This window comes from Rhinichthys klamathensis, unplaced genomic scaffold, assembly GCF_029890125.1.
Source record: "Rhinichthys klamathensis goyatoka isolate OS25496 unplaced genomic scaffold, OSU_Roscu_1.1 h1tg000041l_1, whole genome shotgun sequence".
NCBI classification, from domain to species: domain Eukaryota; kingdom Metazoa; phylum Chordata; class Actinopteri; order Cypriniformes; family Leuciscidae; genus Rhinichthys; species Rhinichthys klamathensis.
Genome location: NW_026606588.1, coordinates 422,011 through 443,622, shown reverse-complemented (window position 1 = coordinate 443,622; position 21,612 = coordinate 422,011). Strand labels below are relative to the sequence as shown.

Below are 21,612 nucleotides of genomic sequence, written 5' to 3'. Positions count from 1 at the left end.
CACACACACACACACAGTAGAATCTATTCTACGGGCTTAAAAAGAAAGCTTAAAGCTTGACTGTAAAGTAAAGTTTTTCAAGACAGACTTTGAATGACAACACTAGTCTAAAAACATCTTAAAACAGAAAAATATCTATATATTTCCAGACTCAATTGATTTTAATAATTTTTTGACCAAACGTATTTTGGTTTAAATGGTTTAAATGTATTTAAATCAAATGCATTTACTTAATATTTGTATCTTTTTTTTTTAACACTTTCTTTTAACCCCAATTTGAAAACCGAAGTTTGAAGCAACTTCATGAAGGAAACCATAAACATTCGATCCCACCGAAACACAATGATGGATTTCAATAATCAAATCAGAGCTTTGATAAACTATTAGGTTAACTTCTGATCAGGGAGAAAAATCATCAACACAAACATTTAAAACAGATTTTATTTACATAAAACAAAACATCACAACATAAAAAAGAGGAATGAAGTTCATAAGAGAATCAGAAGCTCCAGCGGTGAAGATGATCAGTAATGAGTGACAGACAGCGACTGAGTTCAGATCATGGCCTTAGCGTTCACGTTAGCATCGGTGTCATCACTGCGTCAGACAGGCGTTGGCGTTCACGTTAGCGTCAGCGTCGTCACTGCGTTAGCATCAGCGTCATCACTGCGTCAGACAGTCGTTAGCATTCACGTTAGCATCAGCGTCGACACTGCGTTAGCGTTCACGTCAGCATCGGTGTCGTCACTGCGTTAGCATCGGTGTCATCACTGTGTCGGACAGGCGTTAGCGTTCACGTTAGCATCAGCGTCGTCACTGCGTTAGCGTTCACGTTAGCATCGGTGTCATCACTGCGTCGGACAGGCGTTTAAGTTCACGTTAGCATCAGCGTCGACACTGCGTTAGCGTTCACGTCAGCATCGGTGTCGTCACTGCGTTAGCATCGGTGTCATCACTGCGTCGGACAGGCGTTAGCATTCACGTTAGCATCAGCGTCGGGCTCCGAGGGAGAAGCGCTGGGAATCTGCCACCAGTCGTCGAGAGTTACGGCGCTCGATCCCACGCCGGCGCTGGACTCTGAAACAATAATCATCATTAAGTTAGATTAATTCCATCTGTAAAGCAGCTCTACACGGACACAGTGGCATTATTCAGACCAATCTATTCAATTCAGTAACGGTCAATACTGCAAAGTTCATCAATTATGAAAAATTCAATTAATATTATTCAGCTCAATTCAGTTAGATGTTGAGTCAATTAAGTTTAATTAGTCTCAATGTTGCAAAGTTCAATTAGTAGAGATGCTTTACAGCAGAGTTGCATTTTTCATAATTATTCATACATAAGATCTGAATAATGACGCTGTTGTGTTTAGAGATTAATTGAATTTATCATAATTGATGAGTTTTGCAGCATTGACCGTTATTGAGCTGAATAATGACATCATCTCCTGTAAAGTTGAAGACATTATTCAGTTCAAGCTGTGGAGTTCTCATGCGATAGTGTCAGATCAACAAAACTTTATGAGTATTAATCATCTTTAAACCCTATAATGGTCCAGGAAGTGAAACTCCAGTGACAGAAAGAGTGTCGGACCAGAAGAGAGCAGATCCCAGTGACACGCGTGAACCCTCTCCCCGACGCCACACAACCGGCCAATCAGGAGTTAGATTCATATTCAGCAGGATTTGATTTCATATCTCTCGTTCCTGTCACTCTGAACCCCCAGAGATACACAGTGTCCCGACAGCAGGTTAGTGAGAACCCCCCCCCCACACACACACACACACACGTGCAGTTTACCCTCGTCATCACTGTCAGAGAAGTCCAGGAGCGGCCCAGCCGACGAACACGACACCTCTGACAACACACACAGCGCATGTAAAACTCCTGTGCCAGACATCCACATAACTCAACATCACGATACGGCTCAGTGCGACTGACAATTAAACAGCACCGGTTCCCGAGTGATGCACGTCATTCACGCGCCTAACGTGTGTGTGTGTGTGTGTGTGTGTGTGAGCAGTGCCGAGCTTTACTCTGAAACCAGCGGCGCAGTGTTTGCCAGCAACCCGTCAAAATAAAAGCATGATGTTTACCTTTTGAAAATTAAGACAAGTATAATTTCAGTACTATAAAATGACTATGTAAAATGTATTGTTTAAATTTTTTTTTTTTAAACAATCATGATAAAATCTATTGTCATTTTATAGATATCAGAATTAGTCAAAAAAACAGTGGGAAAGTGGCCTGAGGAAAAAAAGATTTTTCAATGAAACGGCAAGTAACGAAGATAGTATTATAGACCAACGCTACTTTGGCGTCATCGAAGGAATCACCAAGTAAGTAGCCTATTTTTTTTTGTGTCATTAACACTCACAGTTTGACAAACTAGACGATGAGGCCATGTCACCTGGATCATATTTAACTTGATTTAAGCTATTGACATAGTTTTGTTGTCGACTAGCTATACTATACTGTTGAAATAGATGCAGGCTAGGACTAAAGTGGACTTGGCTGGTTTCTGCTTGTGTCCAGAAAGTGCTAGGACTTTGAAAGTTGTAAAAAGGTTTACAGTGTACGGCAAAATATGTATAGGACCAATGTATGTATGTATGGGGCTATCAAATTGGATGTTGTGACATTACGCTATCCTATCTAGCCTAGAAGGCTTGATCTACTGCCGTTCGTGTTGTTGCATGTAGCCTGGGCTCGTTGAAAAGTCATTTAGGCCTAAAGCACTTTCTAGACACAAGCAGAAACCAGCCAAGTCCACTTTAGTCCTAGCCTGCCACTATTTCAACAGTAAAATCAGTTAACAGCCAAGGTAGCGTGCCTAGTGAGAGCTAATCACGTAACGTTAGCTGCTAGCAGCTTCGTCTTTCTAACTAGTATAGCTAGTCGACAACAAAACTGTCAATAGCTTAAATCAAGTTAAATATGATCCAGGTGACATGGCCTCATCGTGTAGTTTGTCATACTGTGAGTGTGTTAATGACAAAAAAAAAAATAGGCTACTTGGTGATTCCACGAGATAGTGGTAGATGTCTGAATAGTCCATATTTGGCCACTGCGTGGGGTCATTAATCCAGTTTTCGACCATTTCAAAAGGACACCTCTGTAACCCCGTATCCAGTAGCTTCTTTAAGTTTGTGCCATTTGCTATCAAGAAACTTAGCAGATCTAGAGCGAGTTCTGTTCTCAGGGGAATCCGTTTGTTTTCCCCCAAAAGGGGGCGTTACCCTTCGATGACGCAAAAGTAGCGTTGGTCTATTGGAGTATGTTTTATAAGAAAATAATACTGTTTTATGTATAACTAAAAAAATATCTATTTTTATTACACTGAAGCTATTCCTTTAAAAAAGAAAAAACTGAAGGTTTCTTTTTTTTTAATAGTGAAATTTTAATTTTATTATTTATATTAGAGCTCCACGATTCTGGACAAATTAAGATACTAAATAGAGATCCGATTCTCCCAACTAAAACAATAAGATGGAAATCCCTAGAGGTTCTGACAAAAACATTAAATGCATAATTAAATTAGAATGAATCATTCGTTCAAATAAATTCTTTAAATATTCAATGACTCACTCAAAGACTTTTCATAACTGGATGAATCTCGTTTAACAAATTCGCTGTCACCTAGGAATAAGATCCCGATCTTTAAACGATTAATCCTGCAGCTCTAATTAGCATTTTCCATGCAGATGAACTCAAAATCACCCCACTTGTTGTAGAGCGAGCAGGGTCAGGGTAAGGGTCAGGTGCGGGGTCAGGGTAAGGGTCAGCGGCCCCGTCCACACTACTGCGTTTTCGTTTAAAAACGGAGACCTTTTGCTACGTTCGCACCTCCCGTCCACACTAAAACGGCAAAAACGGAGAAGTTTAGCCTGACTTCGTCATACTCATATTCTAGTCAGAATGTGAGTCTGATACTGCTCCATAGGGCTTTGATTATGAGGCGTGTCTTAACCGAACCAGGAAAAAAAAAAACTCTGCACTCAATTGGATAGACCTACAACCAATCAGAGCAACGCAGTAAGTCAACTACTTTGCATAGCACAGTTGTCAACTCAACTCAACTGCACGCACGCTGGAAGTAAAATAATGAGTGTTGCTTCTTTTACTTGGTCCTCCATAAGTGCGACCAAAGGAGAAACCACAGCGACCGCAGGGTTTCATTGCCTCCCAATCCAATGTTGTTTTCGTCAACGATGACGATAACGAAATGATTTTGTTGACGCACTTTTTTTTTATGACGATAACGCGACGATGACTAGCTAAAAATGGCTCTAAGGTGACTAAAACATGACGAGACGTTTTCGAGTTGACAAGACGAGACGAAAATGAAAATGACTAAGTCTGACGTTCACAATGCATGTCATTTCTGCCTATTTTGAGCTAAAAAAGTATCAGCAATGCTGCCGCTTCCTATCATTGTTTTGGGTACCCATGCCGCGCGCGCACCGGATTCCACACAACAACACACTGCGGCTAGTCACTCGCTACACATCTTCAAAGGACCATGGCGGCAAAGCCAATAAACGGGCTTGGTGGTCGGAAACGACGAGATTTATGGACATAGGCTACTTTCAATTTCTGTATAATCCAGCGGTCCTCAAGTGTGGGGCGCGCCCCACTGGCGTGACAGGTCGCCTCCAAAGCGGGAGGAAATTTTCCGTTTTATGCCTTTTTATCTTTATTCGTTCATGGCGAGTCCGCATCGTCAAATTCATCTTTGCAGCGACACCGAAAACACCAGTTTATTAATAAACAATTAAATGTCTCGTTGCTATTTTTTTACACATTCATAATCATTACTTTTGCCGGTTCTTTGTGGCAAGCTTTAGCGTGCGGTCGTGCGCTTGAGTGCGGCTATAACGCTCAGTATCCCGTATAGCCTATTTAAGTAATTAAATTAATATAAAGGGCCGATTTGTCCACTAATGGCTTAAATGAACTACTAGTCGACTAGAATACAAACTTTAGTCGGAGGCAGCTCTTATTCCACATATTCTCGAACCAGCAGGCCATTCTGTGTTGAGCGCGCGACCCTGAGCTGAATGAGCGAGCGGAGGAATATTCAGAAATGCGCTCTCCGCTCACATGCTCTGATCGGAACAAAGGAATATTAAAGTAATTATCATTAGTTTATATCTTATACACGGCCCATACACTACCCATCATTTTAATCCCATATCAAACAGTATGTTATGTCTATTTTATCAATTTAAAAAATATATATCATGTTTTTAAGTAGGCTAAAGGCAGAGAGCTGTGTGCATTCTTCCCTTTGCCACATCATATCTCTGTGAGACGGGCTTTTCAGCTGTTTCAGTTTGACTGAAAACAAAGTACAGATCTCAGCTGAACATTGAGCATGACTTTTGAGAAATTGTGCAATTCAAAACAGGCTCATTGCAGCCACTAATGCAGGGATAAATAGACCTGTCTTACCAAATGGATTTCTATTCTTTTCTTTTTTTTAACAGATTGCAAAGTGGCACTTTTATTTCTTTTCTATTTTTGAACTTGATACCAATTTTGACACCGCCGCATTTTATTTTCTCTATTTTTTAAAGACTTTTTTTTTTTTTTTTTTACTAAAATTGACTAAAACTTGACTAAAACCTTTTTTTGTTTTAATCGACTAAAACTTGACTAAAACTATTAAGTTTTTAAGTGACTAAAATGTGACTAAAACTAAAAAGCATTTTCGTCCAAAAGACTAAGACTAAGACTAAAACTAAAAGGGCTGCCAAAAACAACACTGGGCCCATCTTCTTAGCGACCATCGGAGCCAGCTGATAAAATACACTTTTGCCGAATCCTGTAGGAAGGACGGCAAAAATATCTTTCCAATCGACAAATGCCTTGATTGCAGTTTTCTGTTCGTCTTTTAAAATGAATGCGCTGTCGATTTCTTCTACAACAGACGCGATAGCGGGATCTCTACATCTCAGTTCTCCAGCGGCAGTCATCGCGCTCTTTGATAACGTGATGATTACGTCCCTGCAGACCATCATCGTATAAAGCCCGCCCTGGCAATTTGATTGGCCCGAACATTTTTTGACTGATCATAATTACTCCTCAATGGATTGAGTCCAGACCGAACTTCCCGACCAAACAATGTTATGGGACAGCGCTATAACTGCCTACATGCGCCGGAGTCAAGCTATTATTCCAGCGATCTGTGACAATTCCCGTGTGCAGCGGCGGCGTTGACCGTACATGGAGCGTCGGTTTGGGGTTAACCCAGAGCATGGTGGGATAATTTTATCAATGAAGTTGTGTTTACACCGGCGCGCGCATGCCCAGTGTTGGTGAATGGTCACGTGATCCGCGTTTTCAGTCGTTTTAATGTGGACGGAGACCAATTCTAATACGCAGCTAAGACGCTGGTGTGGACGGAGATCGTGTTCGTTTTAATTATCCGTTTCTAAACTAAAACGCAGTAGTGTGGATGGGGCCAGAGTCAGCTGTGGGGTCAGGGTCGAGGTAAGCTGTGGGGTCAGGGGTCAGGGTGGTGACGGTGCAGGAGGAGTACCTGGCACGGTCCCGAGGCTGGAGTTGTCGAAGAACTGCGTGGGCCGGCTGAGGGCGAGGGGAGCGCTGGAGCGCGAGTCGAAGATCTTGCTCTTGGGCGAGTCGAGGAAGGCTCTCTTCGGGGAGTTGAGCTCGGTCTCGCTCAGGGGCGGCTGACGCTTCTTCGGAGTGCATGGAGCGTCTCTCACGCTCTCCTTGATCTTATACGCTCGCCGCTTCCACTTGTGGAGCTCCTCCTGCTGCTTGCTCACCAGACTGCAGGAGGACACACGGTTGATTAGGGTTAGGACAGAGATATATATATATACACACACACACACCCAATCAAAGTTTTGGATCGGTAAGATTTTTTATGTTTTTAAAAAGTCTCTTCTGCTCACCAAGGCTGCGTTCATTTGATCAAAAAAAAAGTTTTATTGTTAAATATTATGACAATATAAAATTACTTTTCTATTTTAATATATTTTAAAATTTATTTTATTCCTGTGATCAAAGCTGAATTTTCAACATCATTACTCCAGTCTTCAGTGTCACATGATTATACAATTTATTTCAGGATTATTTGATGAATAGAAAGTAAATACAGCATTTATCTGAAATAGAATCTTTTGTAACATTATAAAATGTCTTTACTGGAATAATATTTCACTGTTTTACTGTATTTTTAATCAAATAAACGCAGCCTTGCTGAGAAGAGACTTTTTAAAAACAATCTTACCGATTCAAAACTTTTGACTGGTAGTGTATATAGTCACAATTCATCCTAAAAATAGAGATATTTTGGTCAAAGTTTGCTGACATCTGTTCATTTATAGCCATAAACTCAAACATCTAGAGTCACTCCTGTATTGTGTTCACACACTTTAGAGGATTCAGGGCCACACTGAAACGCAGGGATCTAATCCGCAGACAGGAAGTGATGTTTGTGTGGTTACCTCTCTAACTGAGCGTTCTTCTTCTGAAGCTCCTCCATCTTCTCCTTGAGGGATGAGACCGCTCTGGTGTTTGAGCCCAAATTCATGACAAACTCGTCACCGTCTGCGACTGCAGAACACATTTACAGCACTTATAGAAGTCACATGACATCAACACTGAATCTGTTCCTCTCTTAAAGGGCTAGTTCACCCAAAATAAATTCTGTCATCAATGCCATTCAAACCAATAGGACTTTCGCCCCTCGACTAAAAAGCCTGTTCAACTAAAACTGATGTTTTAAAACGTTCATGTTCTGGAGATGAACATGTCTTATTGGTTTAGGAAGACATGAGAGTGAATCGTATTTTGGGTGAACTAAACCTTTAATTCATGTTCCTACTCTTTTTGTATTCTAAAAAAAAAAAATTCACATTCATATTCAAATAGTTTCTTTGCACCATTTTCAGGTTAGACGCCATATTGAACACGGATGGAAACGAGGCTGTGAGGGATTCAGTCTTTATAATGATGCGCGCACTAAAAGGTCCAAGATCATGTCCTTTTCAAAACTCACAACAGTTTTATACATTTTTTGTCTGATTATTATTTTTCCCAGAAGGGCGTTTTGTCGGCTGGACGATCAGTAAAGTTAAAGTCAAGCAAGTTAAACTATAAAATATAAATTTGCACAAGATAAAAATGAATTCAGGGTCTTTGAAAGCGTTTCACCATGTGATCAATCATTAGTGAGTTCAGTTCTACACAGACTAGTGGCCCAGCGTCTCTCACATGACTGCTCGTCGTCCTGCTGCATCTTCCTCAGGCTCTCCTTCAGCTTGCGGATCACGTCGGCTCTGTGCTCCAACATGGAGCTCATCTGGGCCATTCTAGAAGGAAGGAATCACAGGACACGTTACAGGCTGTTCCCAGTCTCCGGATCTGCACGACGCTAACAGGCTCCAGTCTGCATTACAGCACGCACTCCTTCTCATGGCTCGTGGAGACAGCGATGTGATCCAGCTCCATTTTGACGAGTTTGTCCTTCAAGCCGGCGAGTTCAGCGGCAGCCGGAGTCATGTTCCTCTTAAACAGGACCTGCAGGAAAATACCAAGCATGAGGTGGATAGAGAGAAACCACAGGTGAAAAACATCGGATGGTGTGGCAGCTGTAACGCTAACCGTGTTACCATCTAAAGTTACGAGATTAACTATTTGCAAATGTTTTATGCGATATTCCAGTCACTTCCTGGGAAATTGCAGAAACTGTTTAATTACTGATATTTAGTGCCAATCTTTCTCTTTTCCCTCCATCATAAACGAGTGTGTCAAGCGTCAGACGAAACAAACGCTGTCGTGTTCTCTGGCGTTCGGATGCTGGTGTTCAGGAACACACTCGTGTGTGTGAGACGCTTCTGGAGGGAATAAACCCAATCACTCTGATCACACACTTCGACTTTCAGAAACACCAGACCAACATTAGAGACGCTGCGACGCCATTGGTCCGCTGGTTACTCCAGTTATCCATGTTTGTTCAGTATATTGTTTTTACGTCAAAAGGGAAAACCTAGATATGGTGTTGATGAACTGACATGGGTTTCACATTCCTGCTTCCTTTTTATAAACTCAACTGTCTAATGGCCATCATTAAGTGAACCATTAACGAACCTCTGACTCTTTAAGTTTAGCCTCCAGGTTGTGAATGAGGCCTTGCTTCTGCTTCAGCTGGGCAGCGAGCTCCTGGAGCTGGAGATGTGTCCGGTGTGCAGAATCTGCCTGAAGCTTCAGGCCCTTCGTCTGCTCCAGAACCTCCTGCCAGACACACAACGAGGAACGCTTTACCATCACATACTCAAACTACCGACCAATAATCTGTAACAATATTCATTCATTTTTGTTGATCTTAGTTAATAAAAAGAGTCTAATTTCACCAGAAGATCCAATCTTGAATTTTTTTAATTAAATTACAAGGTTAAAGGTGCAGTCTGTAAGAATTACAGCTAGTGGTCGGAATCGGTACTGCAGTCCAAAATCGAAATATCGGAGATCGTTGTTTCCCCGCCTCCTCAGACTCGACGCTCACACGGGCAGCCAGTTTGAGGACACACATTATATAAAATAATAAACAAAATAACTGGCTGTAGAAGTGTTTCAGAGAAACGAGTATGTGAACTTAGCATGTTTCTTAAATATCTGCAAACCTATGGTATTTTGATGCTTTAGTAGAGTAAATAAAGTTGCATATGCAACATATGCATGGACGAATTGTTCACAATAAGATGCACATTAGACACGTTCACCCACTGCGTACCTCCATCTGCTTCTGCGTTTGCTGCAGTCGCAGCGTCAGACTGAGATTGTCCTGCAGGAGTTCAGCCTCAGCTTTGGGAAGGGTGCCGTTTAGCGCTTTCAGCAGAGTTACAGTCTCTCTTCTCAGATCCTTCAGCCGCCGCTCAGACTCAGACGACGATGATATGAGCGGCGAGATCTCAGACTCGCAGTCGTTCAACAGAGCCTGTTGATGAGCACAGATTGGTCAGGAAAGAGCAGCAAGCCAAAAACAGATAAAACCATTTAGAAACATGCATTACTCACAATATAATGTGCATTCAGAAGCTCGATGGCTTTAGTGCGACGCGCGATCTGTTGCTCGTGGAGCTGTACGATAGCGGCGGACTGAGGAGACGTTAGCAGAGCCGTGAGATCCGAGAGCGCACGCGTCCTGTGCTGACGCTCCTCTGACACGAGCACCGAGTGTTTGGCTACACCGTCCTCTAGAACCCTCAGAACACACTCCAATTTCTGATGAACACATAAAATAAGATACTTCAGTACCAGAAAGTAAACATGGAAAACTACAGTCAAGTCATTTATTTATTCATCAGTATGGAGTACCACAAGGCTCAGCACTAGGACCGCTGTACATGCTACCCTTGGGAGATATCATTATGAAACATGCGACACTGATGATACTCAGCTTTACTTTATCTTTGGGGCCTGATGAAACATACCAATTAACAAAACTAAAAGAATGTACAGTTGATGTAAAAATTATGAATTGTCTAATAATTTACAACTACTTAATTCTGAAAAAAAGTTAATTATAATGAATAAGCAAGAATTCAAACACTTGATGGCTGCTGTGTCAAGTCCTCGTCATCAGTTAGGAACCTGGGTGTGCAATATTTCTATGAAAACCAAATTTCTAACATCTGTAAAAACCCAATTTTCCCAAATATATTTAAATTATGAAACGACTTCGAGCTCAACTCAGTTTAATGTTGATTCAATTCATTACAAATGTTCATAGTCATTGAATCTGAATCATTGTAGAGGGGACAATTACTCAGCTTATTTTCACAAGTTCAGAAGTGTCAATATTGCAAAAATCAATTAATTGAATCAACATTGAACTGAACTAAGCTGAATAATTGTCTTTTCTAGAGCTGCTTTACAGCTGATTTGATAGTGTCAAAATTGGATTTTTTTTATTTATATTGAACTGAACTACTATCAAATCAGCAATAAAGCAGCTCTAGAAAAGACAATAGTGCCATTATCAAGCTCAATAGTGTCAAAGTAAATCAATTATGACAGGAACAAGAAAATGGTTATTTGTGTATTTTCCGGAGTAAACGTGATTGGTGTTTGCTGGTGGCCTGTTGCCAAACACTGAACATGATCCCACCTGCAGGAACTGTTGTCGTCTTTCCACCAGATGTGACAGTCTCTGATCCCAGACCTGCTGTAGGTCGTCCTGAAGTGCGGGTGAAGCCTGTGCCGGAGCCCGAGCCGTGAGAACCAGCAGGTCCTGCAGTCGAGACTCCTCGAACGAGGCCACGTCACGCTGGACCTCCGTCTCGAAGTGAGTCCTGCAGCGCTGCGCTAGTCTCCTGTACGCCTCCTACAACAGCGAGTTTTGCTTACTTTAACAATACAGTAGTGGTGTAACGGTACACTCATGTCACGATTCGATACATATCACGATACGATATTAATGCGATACTCCAAGACATATGGTAAAAGGTTAACAAAAAATGTACTGTTGATTAAAATGTACTGTTGATTGGTTTTACATTGTGTGTGTAAATGAATAGTCTTGGACTCAGTGCTGGAAACCCAAAGCAGGACAATAGAGACACCAGAATAACAATTTTCATGATTCTGAAGCTGAAGCTGAAAATGCAAAATTATTTTAGACGAATCTGCTTGCACTCTGTCTCTGACTAGATATATTTAAAATAATGTATGACACTTTTTACTGGTAACAGACATTTGGCATTATCAGGCCCACAAATATTCACACATTACATTAAACTATTATATATAATGTATAATAATGTAGTTCTGACACTAAAACTCTAAACTATACACAATACATATTGTCACGATCCACGATACATAGTTGCATTTTTGTATTGCGATATATTGTTCAAATGAGATGTGTCTCTGCTGACTCTTACCGCAATCTTGATCAGCACGTTGTTCAGTCTAGTGGTTTTTGTTGTGTGCATCGCATGGACGTTTCTCTGCGCCGCTGGAATGAACTGGACCAGCGGATAGATCACGGCCCATTCGTCACGGTTCACGTCGTGTAACGCATCAGTGGGACGATCCACGATCAGCTGGAGCTTCGCAAAGGCCGCCTTCACATGGAAGTAAAACCTCACGTCAGATTTCTGGTCAGAGAGTCTTGAAGTTCACATGTTTCAGACTCATCAGCATTTACCTGCAGCTTCTCCTCGGACGCATCAATCTCAGAAATCAGATGTGCAGATCGGTGTTTGGACTGCGTGTTACTCTGATCCGACACGCTAGCGTTCACCTCAGTGAGAGACTGAAACACAATGACACTCGCTTTAAAAACAACAAGTTAAGATTGAAAGGGAAAGTTCAGCCAAAAATGGGACAGCATGGGAGTAAATGACTGAGTAAATTAGGCTTTTATTCATTTAAACACACAGTGCGCATTGCATATGGAAACTTGAGAGCGTCACGCGCTAGAGCAAAACTCACTGGTTAGAGGGACAAAAACATCTCAGGTTTCATAAGAAATATCTTATTTGGGGTTCAAATATTCTGTGTTTGGAACAATATGAGGGAGAGTAAATGACAGAATGTCTCATTTAAGCTTAGATCTGGTTATTCTAGGTTAGAAACACGTATCAGACTCACCAGACTGAGCGAGTGGACTTCAGACTCCAGCAGGATCTTCTGCTTCTCCAGTTGCTCTGCTTTAGACTCGATGTGTGTCAGCTGTGTGGAGAATAGCAGGGTTAACACAAACATCCGCTTACTAACCAGTGAACACGTCCCTGCACTGAAGTATGATCTACGCTCACACACACTTGAAGGGATAGTTCTACCAAAAATGAAAAACTTGTGGTTCCAAACCCGTAAGACTTATCCATCTTTATTTTAATGAGATCTGAGCGATTTCTGACACTTCATTGACAGCTACAACTACCACTTTGTCGCTTCAAAAAGTTCATAAAGCGATCTAATAGAGAGAAAAGTAATCCATATTAATTGAATATTCTGAAGTGACTCGACCGCTTTAATGATCAACAGATTGAATCGACGCACACAATCTGTTCATCATTAACCCTTGTGTTATGTTGCGGGTCAATTTGACCCGTTTCGATTTTCTAGTTGTTGGAAATACTGGTTAACCTTTGTTTTTTTTCTTGATATTTTGTGCCTTTCTCATTTATCATGATGAACATGCGTGCAAAGTTTCAACATGCTGATGTGTTTTGACATATACAAAGAAAATTACTATTACGTTCGTGATGTTCGCGGGTCAATTTGACCCTCATAGGCAGCCATTCAAAAGCAACTGTACAGACAAAATAAAAACATTTATTTTCTGTATGTAAGGGCACTTCAACTCCAGTTCTAATGTGCAAGTGCATCTAAAAGTGCTCTAACCCTAACCAAACACACTTGAAAAAGCTAAAATCACAGTGTTTAGAATTATTTGCAAATTACAGATGAAAATCTTTGTCAGACACAGATAGTAAAATAAGCTCTCATTTCATTATTCAAGATATCTAAAATACCTAGCTTTAAACCAAAACTTTTATGTAGGATTTTCAAAGGCAGCTTCACAGAGCCAAAAAATAAATAAACATTTATTTGATGTATGATTTTGTTATGTTTGGTTTCTCACTTCCCTGTGAGTGAATAATGAAACTAGGGAACTAGGTCTTAGGAAACTAGCGAAAGTTAACTTAGGAAAATGAAAAATTTTCATTATACAGCAATTTTATTGTTCAGTTACGATGTTCAAAGCATAAAAAAAAAAAAAAAAAAAAAAAATGTATATGCAAAAAAGTCAGTATACTGTTTATTTTCCAATTTTGTCAAATTGGTTTAAAAAATGGTTTAAAAACATTTTTATAAATCATATTTTCAGATATAATGTTTTTGTAATGTTTGACAAATGTTGATATTAAAAGTTTACAGTTTGTATCTAAATCTTTGTTGTTTTTCATAGTGTGATTTGAGGAATTGTATTGAATCCAATTAGGGTCAATTTGACCCGCTCCATAAAGGGTGTACACAGAATTCGAACAGTGCACAAGGGTTAAAGCGATCGAGTCTCTTCAGAAAATTTGGACTAAACCACTAAACCATGGTCTAGTTTTACGATCTCTTTATGAACTTTTTGAAGCGTCAAAGCGGTAGTTGCGCAGCGGTCATGAAGATGTACAAAAGTCTTACTGGTTTGGAACGACATGAGGGCGAGTAAACGATGAATTTTAATTTTCAGGTGAACTGACCCTTTAAAATTAAAATGTTAAAAAAGTGGGTTTTCGGAGAGATGAAATTGAAAGGTTCTTTTGACAACCAAAATAGGTTCTTCAGTGATCATAACCATTATGAACACTTCAATCTAAAGAACCTTTTTTTGCAATGGAAAGATTCCATGTTAATATTGGCACTGATGAATCCATGAAGAACCTTTAACATTTATGAGTTTATGAAATTTTGCCATTAAACATCTTTCATGATGACCTCTGACATCAGATCCAGTATGTAGAAGTGAGATTTATTGCTCTTTCCCGGCACATTAGGACCTCACCTTCTCCAGCTTTCCCTCCAGTTCTCGTCTAAGCTGATCCCTCTCTTTTGTGACGTCTCTTAAAGACTCGAGGACTTGCTCAGCGTGAGTCTTCTGGTTCTCCAGCTGATCAGTCACTCCACTGAGAGACTCGAGCTCCTCGCTCAGACGGTTTCTCTAAAGAAACAACAGATTACTTTAAAGGGGACATACCAGAACACAGTTACTCAGATTTTCATGATGAGTCTTTCTCTGAGAGCATGTCAAAAATAAGCTGATTAGATTTCGCTCCTTCTGGCGTATGAAGAGGATCTTATTGTAATATTCCCAGCCCTTAATCTGCACGTTCACACACACCAGCGACATTGGGTTCGGCGAGCGCCAACAGAGACCAGTTCTAACGCACTGGAGAAGATCCAGCAAAGCCTGAAACTGTTCTGTGGTCGAGCACAGACGACACTGAACACTATTGACCAGAACATGTCAGCGCTGTCTTATAAACACCTCAGGAACTGTGGACACTTGTGGAAGAGTTCAACATGATGAGGAGATGATCAGTGTAACTCCACAACAACTACAGAAATGTCTCCGCTAACATTCAGAAACGTGTAAAAGTGAAGCTCTCCCTGAGTCTCTCCGTAAGGCTGCACTCGCTGCTGTTACTCCTGACTCTGGATCAGTGAGATTGGCCTGTGTTGTTATTGCCGGAGTCTCTGAAGCTTGTGTGAAGGCTCCGCCCTCTTCTGAACGGAGGCGGAGCTAAAACTCATTTGCATTTAAAGGGACACACACAAACAGTGTGTTTTTGCTCACACCGAAAAAAGGGCAAATTTGACGAGCTATAATAAATGATCAGGTATTTTACACATAATAGCTGATATTTCTGGGGAAACCATAGATTTATATCTCTTTAAGAAAGGAGCCATTTTCACGGCAGTGTGAGTTTACGTGCCCAGATTAACACGCTCACCGTGTGCTCACTCTCCTGAAGATCGTGTCTCAGTTGTTCTCGCTCCTCCCTCGTTCTCCTCAGTGTCTCCAGGAGCTCATCCTTCTCTTCTGTAAGCGAGGTGAGGTTTGTTTGGAGGGTCTGGATCTCGGTGTTGTGCTGGTCTCGTACGGCACTCAAAGCCGACAGATCTTCACTCATTTGACTCAACTGAGAGGAAACAGAATAAGAGACTCAGCATTGAATCATTCACCCGTCACATCACATGTAAGGGTAGCTTTTGTGTTTTATCTTTCACCCTCTGCTGAAGCTGTGCCTCGTTCACTGCGCTCCGCTCCATCAGTTCGGCCTTCTCTTTCTGCTGCTGCTTCAGCTCCTCCTTACTCACATGGAGCAAATCCTGATACATTTTAGACTGCAGGAGAGAGTAAGAACAGTCAGTGGTGTTGAGGATCTCAGATGGTGTTACAGCGATGGCATGAGTGCTCACAGTCGCTGCCGCCTCCTGAAGGTCCTTCTGGATCCGCTCTCTCCGACTCCTCAGAGACTCCAGCTCCTCCGTCAGGGCCTGAATCTGGACAAGAGCGCAAAGAAATCGCACAACATGAGGGATGGGAATTGTGAGTGATCGAACTGGTTCCACTTTTCCCACTATTTTGATCACATTAAAGGCCCCCTGAAATCAAAATTTTAGTTTAGCTTTTAGTCTGAATATGTTAGTCTTAAGGTTATGAATAAGCTTCCAAAACAATGATAAAATTAGCATTTAGGAGATATAAGCATTCAAAACTTCTGCTTAAATGGATCACGTATTTTTATGACATCACCGCTTCTCATCACATCTTCTGTCCAATCAAACGCTCTAGAATCTGAAGCCCCGCCCCCTCTGCTATAAACACCACCTGGCCGAAGCGAGCGTTGACGCGTCACAGATCAATGTGTGTTAGAGTGTGTGTTCGGTCGCTCAAACGCTCCAGTTTTATAACGTTTTCCAACTGTCCGCTGGTTAGGAATGAAATGGCTAGAATTATTCACATCTACTGTTGAATCCAGCGATCATCAGCGCTCGGATCCGCTTCCATGGTGCTGTCAGTCTGTGAGCTAAACTAAACACTATTGGCTGTTTCCAGGAAGTTCACTTTGTTTCGAACTCCACAAAAGAACTTTGTTATTGGCTTGATCTTGTTAAAAATCACATCATGCCAGAACGTTCGGCAATTTAACGAAGTATATCGGGACCTTTATGGGAGTGAGAGCTGCTCCATTTTATTTAAATAAAAACCGGTTCTCTAGTGCAGCAGAACTCAACATGTCGTCACATGTACAGAGAACACACAGACGTTGAGCTTGTACCTGCTGAAGTTGAGCTTTGTGGCTCATGGGATCTGACTCCTGGTGTTTCTTCTGTTTGAGCTCTCCTTGGACCTGGATCAGCTGAAGAGAGAGATTTATGGAGGAAACACTTAAACGGCTTCATTCCTTCAGAAAGGCACACAACCCATCAGAGTCAGAGAATATTCATCATGAAATCAAAATGAACAATTCTTATAATATCAGTCTTTATTGTAAATGATTTGTCAGTGCATTGTAAACTAATGAACAGGTGAATGTGAGCTCTGGCGTTCTCACCGCCGTCAAAATAAACAACAAGCGCGTCTCACGGCACTTCAGTTCCTGCTGTATGAGAGCCATCCTGAAGAAAGCCCTATAGTCATGTGGTGTTACCTCTCTGACGCCCTGCAGGATCTCCTGAAGGTCTCCTCCCTCACTCAGTGATGTCACACTGACGGAGGGGCTGGATTGGTTGCATGCAGCGTCTCTCTCTGACATCAGGCGGTCTCTCTCGGCACACGCGGACAGAAGCCCTTGCCTCAACAGCTCCATCTGTGAAAACAAAAACGCTGCTTTAGTGTGTGTCCCTTTAAATGCACTTAAAGTCAGATTTTCATGACATGTCCCCTTTAATAGTCCGTAAGAGTGCGCAGGCTTTGTGTATCAAAGGGAAGCGTCTCACCATCTCACTCTTCTCCTGCTGCTCTTTCTGGATCTGCTCTCTCTCGTCTCTGAGGACCTGCAGAGACTCCAGCAGCCGGTCTCGCTCCTCAGTCAGAGCGCTAACGTTAGCTTCAGCTTCAGCCAGAGCGCTAGCTTCAGCTGTCTTTATCGCCGCTAGCGTCTCCTGCTGTTCTCTCTCGTCTCTGAGGACCTGCAGAGACTCCAGGAGCCGGTCTCGCTCCTCAGTCAGAGCGCTAACGTTAGCTTCAGCTTCAGCCAGAGCGCTAGCTTCAGCTGTCTTTATCGCCGCTAGCGTCTCCTGCTGCTCTCCGGTTCTCTCAGAAGACGACAGAAGATCCTCACGAAGCTGCAGCATCTGATGAGAGAGACGAAACGAGATCAGAAACAGAACGGCGGTTCTACAGAAGCGTTTCGGAGTTGATCTGGTGAAGACTCACGATCTGGTCCTTCTCCTCCAGGTCTCTCCTCAGCTGGTTCTTCTCCTCTCGGTTGAGCTTCAGGATCTCCAGGAGCTGCTCTCGCTCTTCACTGACGGAGGCCAGGCTGCTCTGCAACTCCTCCAGACCGCTCTCGTTCTCCTCACACAGCAGACGCTCTCGCAGCTCCACCAGCTGGGGATCATGGGGGAACATGGGGTTAACAGAGGGATTTGAACAGAGACGGGAACTGAGAGGATCTGATTCGTCGTTTTTTTTTTTTTTTTAAACACTGAACATTCGAATGCAAAATCCATGCATTCGAATGTTTGGTGTGTGAAGAGGCGTGTGAGATGAAGTAACTGACACGTTCAGTTTGTTAGCCTATCCAGTACAGCGCGGTGTGGCTACGTTGTTAATGTGAAAAGTGGCGGGAAAAGGCTTTTCCTGCTGACGAAACCCTCTCAGTTGCAGGCAAAAATCGTGCAACGACACACATGACCAAACCTGCACATCGGTCAGAGCTGAGTGTGTATGATCATCAGCTGGAAACACTGCCCACATAAAGCGCTCCGCACTCGCTCAGGTCTAGAGCGTCTGGTGTGTGTGTGTGTGTGTGGGTGTGTGTGTGTGTGTGTGTGTGTGTGTGTGTGTGTATGATCATCAGCTGGAAACACTGCCCACAGAAAGCGCTCCGCACTCGCTCAGGTCTAGAGCGTCTGGTGTGTGTGTGTGTGTGTGGGTGTGTGTGTGTGTGTGTGTGTGTGTGTGTGTGTGTGTGATCATCAGCTGGAAACACTGCCCACAGAAAGCGCTCCGCACTCGCTCAGGTCTAGAGCGTCTGGTGTGTGTGTGTGTGTGTGGGTGTGTGTGTGTGTGTGTATGATCATCAGCTGGAAACACTGCCCACAGAAAGCGCTCCGCACTCGCTCAGGTCTAGAGCGTCTGGTGTGTGTGATGATCAGTGTGTAGATGTAGTGAGTGGAACTGGAGTGTTTCTGAAGGCCAGTTTGCCGGTGTGTGTTCATGTAGTTCATTACGCTGTGTGTTGAAGTGTGTTTTCTAAGGTTACTGATGCACTTACAGTTTTATGCACTATTGTAGCCTCATTTTCCCTGAATGCACATTAAGGAAGTTATACTTTAAGAACAATTGTTTCAAAAGTTAATGCACTTTAAAAGAGAATGTCATTTCAATAAAAGATGTGATGCTGGATCTGGTTTATATTGCGCTCGCTCCCTCTTGTGGGCATAGGAGACGATACAGCACCCTTTATCCTCTAACATTAAGCATTGCCTTTAGAATTCAATTAATTTGAATTTCGCTAATATTTAAGAAATGCGAAAGTAGCTTTTCAGCCGTTTGACAGGCCTGGATGAGGGTCTCACCGTCTCGTCCTGCATCTGCCGATCTCTCTTGAGCGCCTCGCTCTCGTGTGTGAGCTGTTGAAGAGACTCCAGGAGCCGATCCCGTTCCTCAGTCACAGAGATCATCCGGTCCATGTGATCCACGTCTCCGATCCTCTCAGAGGACACTCGGTCTCTCTCGGCACACACAGACTGGAGCTCTGTCTTCAGCTGGGCCATCTGAACCAAGGGAACACATTCAAATCAGAGAGGTCGCTAATATTAACCTATGAACTTGAACCACGAATACACACCAAAAATGAATGGATTCGAGGAGTTGTGTGTAAAAGTAACAAATCCTTCCCTCGCGGATCAATTTGACCACATTAGGAATGACTGGAATGCGAGGCCACATTTGCCCACAAGAGGTCGGCAACACTTAATGTAAGATATTTAGAGCTGAATTAAAAGGGTTATGCATGAAATTGTGTTATTTTGAATTTAAAGTTGAAAGAATGTGAGGAATGTGCTTAAATTACTAATTATGTATTGATCAAATCTACTAATTTAAAAGGTAAATTGGATAAAAAAAATATTATCAAAATTAAAATAAGTTTTATATTAAATATTACAATAAAAAGTATTAAGTCTAATTTCAGGGCTTTGGGTAATGTTGCCCGGCGATGGACAGATGTGTCGGTACCGTCTGGTCTCGGTCCTGCTGTTCTCTCCTCAGGGTTTGCTGGATCTGCTCTCTCTCCTCCGTCAGCGAGGTGATGCTGGCCTTCATCTTCTCCATCTCACATGTGTGTTCAGAGAGTTTGGACTCCATGAGCGTCCGCTGAGACTCCAGCTCTAGTAAAGCGTTCTGAAGACCTTTCACCTTCTCAAGAGCTCCTCTCAGCTCATCTTGGTTTTCAATCATCTGCATTTGAAAAAGGTAAATGTATAATTAGTGCTGGGCGGTATACCGGTTCATGTGACACTGAAGACTGGAGTAATGATGCTGAAAATTCAGCTTTGATCACAGGATATAAATTACACTTTACTGTATATTCACATAGAAAACAGCTGATTTACACTGGAATAATATTTCACTGTTTTCATCCTCCTTTCTAAAACAGTGGCTCAACTGTTTTCATCTCACCATTTCCACATTGTCCTGTAGATCAGACTTCAGCTGGCTCTTCTCCGCGGTGGCGGTCTCCAGATCCTCCTTGAGCAGCTGCATCTGCGACACACGATACATAAACATCACGATAATCAGCATCTGATGCGCTCACATCAGGAGTGTGTGAAGGTCTCAGATTACCTGCTGGAGGAGTTCATCATGATGTGTGTCAATCATTGGGCCGCTGCGTTCCTGCTGAACCTGCATAAGCTGACACACACACACACACCTCACTTTAAAAGAGGACCTATTAAGCTTTACATTTATGCTTTTTGTGATCATGAAAAGCTCCCGTTCTTCTCTATATCAGTGTCAGTGTTTCTGAACTCCTGAAACGCCTCCATTGTAGTCTTGCGTTTTCAACACGTCACAACATTCCTCTTAATAATTCATGCACAGAATAAAGGGGCGGGGCCTGGTTGAGTTAGTAGTAGGGATGGACATTTTTCAAAAATATAGCATTCGAATATTCGGGCTCATAAAAATCGAATATTCGAATATTCGTTTATTTAAATGACGTTTAACGAAAAAGACGTTATTTTTTAAGTTGAATTTTTTCCCCCACGTTTTTGTCACCATTTCTGAACAAGCTTACAATTAGGCAATATACACAACAAGCTTACAATATATGTTAAAGTTTTCTTTTAGTTGAAAACATTAAACAGTAGGCCTATGTGTAAACAAAAATATAAAAAACAAAAGCATTAATAAAAGCAGTGTTTCCTCTAGGATTTTTTCCAGCCGTGGTGGCAGGCCCATTTCGCCAGGGGGAGGGGCGTGGCCCATGAGTGATATTCCCATTGGCCACGCCCCTTTATTCCATGTGTTTAAACCTCCCCTAAGTATTATAACATGAAAGGCGCCAATAAGAGCGGCAAAGCGATTATGCGCATCGCGTGCGCAGAATGATGCACTTGAAGCAACGCGAAGTCACAGCGTGCAGCGCTTCGCATTGAAAGGTTCAAAGCACAAAGCGAAGAGATTATATCTGCTTAATGTATTATATCTATGCAACAGTTTATTAAGCCTTTTCTTTTAACAGTTTTAAATTTCAGTTAACTTACAGTGCGCATGAAGAACAATTCATAGTGCTCTCTACTCTAGTGCTGTGCTGTAGTAACAGACACCCGGGAGAAAGGAATGTGATTTAGAAAGCGCTATAAACTCCAGCAAGATAAAGTAATTTTATG

General features: G+C 42.1%; 1 protein-coding gene across 2 annotated transcripts in view; it reads right to left on the bottom strand.

Annotated features, from left to right (window-relative positions):
• Positions 1-940: 940 nt before the first annotated feature.
• The window catches only part of cenpe (centromere protein E), a 51,051-nt gene continuing 30,379 nt past the window's right edge, over positions 941-21,612 (bottom strand). Inside the window, exons 26-49 of one of the 2 annotated variants that reach the window (XM_056246997.1) lie at positions 20,564-20,632; positions 20,399-20,482; positions 19,955-20,176; positions 19,294-19,491; positions 17,927-18,100; positions 17,488-17,844; positions 17,199-17,357; positions 16,827-16,907; positions 15,964-16,047; positions 15,772-15,888; positions 15,495-15,683; positions 14,546-14,701; positions 12,634-12,714; positions 12,188-12,295; positions 11,922-12,104; positions 11,147-11,362; positions 10,054-10,260; positions 9,770-9,973; positions 9,127-9,270; positions 8,444-8,556; positions 8,251-8,348; positions 7,482-7,590; positions 6,548-6,801; positions 941-1,077 (exon numbers count right to left, since the gene is read on the bottom strand). In XM_056246997.1, coding sequence (XP_056102972.1) covers positions 953-1,077; positions 6,548-6,801; positions 7,482-7,590; positions 8,251-8,348; positions 8,444-8,556; positions 9,127-9,270; positions 9,770-9,973; positions 10,054-10,260; positions 11,147-11,362; positions 11,922-12,104; positions 12,188-12,295; positions 12,634-12,714; positions 14,546-14,701; positions 15,495-15,683; positions 15,772-15,888; positions 15,964-16,047; positions 16,827-16,907; positions 17,199-17,357; positions 17,488-17,844; positions 17,927-18,100; positions 19,294-19,491; positions 19,955-20,176; positions 20,399-20,482; positions 20,564-20,632 — 3,732 coding nt within the window. In that variant the 3' untranslated portion in view covers positions 941-952. The remainder of the gene's footprint in view (positions 1,078-6,547; positions 6,802-7,481; positions 7,591-8,250; positions 8,349-8,443; positions 8,557-9,126; positions 9,271-9,769; positions 9,974-10,053; positions 10,261-11,146; positions 11,363-11,921; positions 12,105-12,187; positions 12,296-12,633; positions 12,715-14,545; positions 14,702-15,494; positions 15,684-15,771; positions 15,889-15,963; positions 16,048-16,826; positions 16,908-17,198; positions 17,358-17,487; positions 17,845-17,926; positions 18,101-19,293; positions 19,492-19,954; positions 20,177-20,398; positions 20,483-20,563; positions 20,633-21,612) is intronic. The other variant, XM_056246998.1, reaches the window with a different exon arrangement.